A 1,854-nucleotide genomic window follows, 5' to 3' on the forward strand; every position below is an offset into this window, starting at 1 on the left:
ACTGCATTATGAGTTGTTTTTAAGACTTTATGCATAAATGTATAGTACTTTGTATATTAAAAATTATTTTTAAGACTTTTAATAAATTTGGTTTATAAGTTAGTATAGATAATAATAATTTAACTTTATTGATAGAAATAAAATAAAATTCATTTACCTAGTTTACATTAAGGTTTAAAGGAATGTTCTCTTATTTTTTTTTTCTATTTTAATAAATAATATAAAAAATCAAATCAAATCAAATCAAAATATAAAATAAAATCTTAATTTCTTTTATTATACAGAAGTTGCTAAACGATCATACGCGAGGTTCTGGATTTGTTTTACTAGAAGGACCAGAGAGATGAAACGTCTCCACAAGATTCCATTCAACCACTCCAATCATCATTATCCCCAAATCTTCCATTGATTTCCTCGAAAACCCACCATTTTCTTCACTAAAATCAAATATGGATAACAGGGCCCTTGTGGCCCTACTTTCTTCCCTCATATCGGAGCTCCTCCTCCTGCTCTTCGTCATCTCCCCTCCCTCCGATGACTCCCTTTCTTTTCCCTTCATCCCCTTTCTGTCTACCTCACACACCGCCACCACCCTTTCCCTTCTCTCCACCAGACGGAAGCGATCCCGATCGCCGGAATCCGAGGAACCCACATCCTCTAAACTCGGCCGTCGAGTCGGAGGAGCCGATTCGGCCATACCAAGAAACCCCGACTCGTTCAAACTGTATTTCAAGATGACTTCTTCAACGTTCGAGTGGCTCTCGTCCCTCCTCGAGCCACTGCTGGAGTGCCGTGACCCGGTTAACTCTCCCTTGAACCTTCCCGTCGAAACCCGACTCGGTATCGGGCTGTTTCGACTCGCCACCGGCTCCGATTATCTCGAGATTTCCCAGCGGTTTGAAGTTTCGGAAGCTGAAGCGAAATTCTGCGTCAAGCAGTTCTGCCGCGTCTTGTGCACGAATTTCCGGTTCTGGGTCGGGTTCCCTACGCCGAACGAGCTCGAACCAGTTACTGACTCGTTTGAAACGTTAACTGGTTTGCCCAATTGCTGTGGAGTAATACATTGTACAAGATTCAAGATTTTAAAGAACGAATCCATGGAGGAACCCATAGCTGCTCAATTTGTGGTCGATTCATCATCAAAGATTCTCAGCATTGTTGCAGGATTTAATGGCAGAAAGGGTAATCATCTTGTTCTCAAATCATCAACTCTGTACAAAGATATCCAATCAAATAACCTGTTAAACTCCCCACCTATAGATATAAACGGCGTATCTATACCTCAATACCTAATTGGTGATTCAGGGTACCCTTTTCTTCCATGGTTAATGGTTCCCTTCGATCAGCCTGTAGTGAATTCACTTGAAGATGACTTCAATTCTGCACATAATTTGATGCTTGTTTCTGGGTTTAGAACAGTGGATAGTTTAAAGAAATGGGGTGTTTTGAGTAAGCCTATCAGGGAAGAGATCAAGACTATGGTGGGTTACATCGGTGCTTGTTCGATTCTTCATAACGCCCTGCTTATGAGGGAAGATTACTCTTCGTTATCTGGGAAATCCGATGAACATCTGCGACACACCGACAGTCAGTTTCATGGCGATTTCAGTTTTGAAGATAACTCAGTTGAAGAAAAGAGTTTCGAAATTAGAACTGCATTGGCTACAAGAGCAAAAAAATGTTAATGGGTAAAGAGATCAATTTATCGTAAATCATACAGACAACTTTATCAATACAACACTTAACGGAAAACCAACCGAACAGCCACTTACTGACCCTTGAAGAAAAGGAACTTGATTACGAAGGCATTGGCATATTTGAGATAGGTAAAGTTTTTTTTTTTTTTTGATGTGA

At 40.2% G+C, this 1,854-nt stretch overlaps 1 protein-coding gene across 1 annotated transcript; it reads left to right on the top strand.

Annotated features, from left to right (window-relative positions):
• Positions 1–449: 449 nt before the first annotated feature.
• LOC112507840 (protein ALP1-like) lies at positions 450–1,854 on the top strand. Its single transcript, XM_025112568.1, has one exon. It carries the CDS (start codon positions 450–452, stop codon positions 1,683–1,685), a length of 1,236 nt encoding a protein of 411 aa, XP_024968336.1. The 3' UTR covers positions 1,686–1,854.

This window comes from Cynara cardunculus, assembly GCF_001531365.2.
Source record: "Cynara cardunculus var. scolymus isolate 2C chromosome LG 2, CcrdV1, whole genome shotgun sequence".
Lineage (NCBI taxonomy): Eukaryota > Viridiplantae > Streptophyta > Magnoliopsida > Asterales > Asteraceae > Cynara > Cynara cardunculus.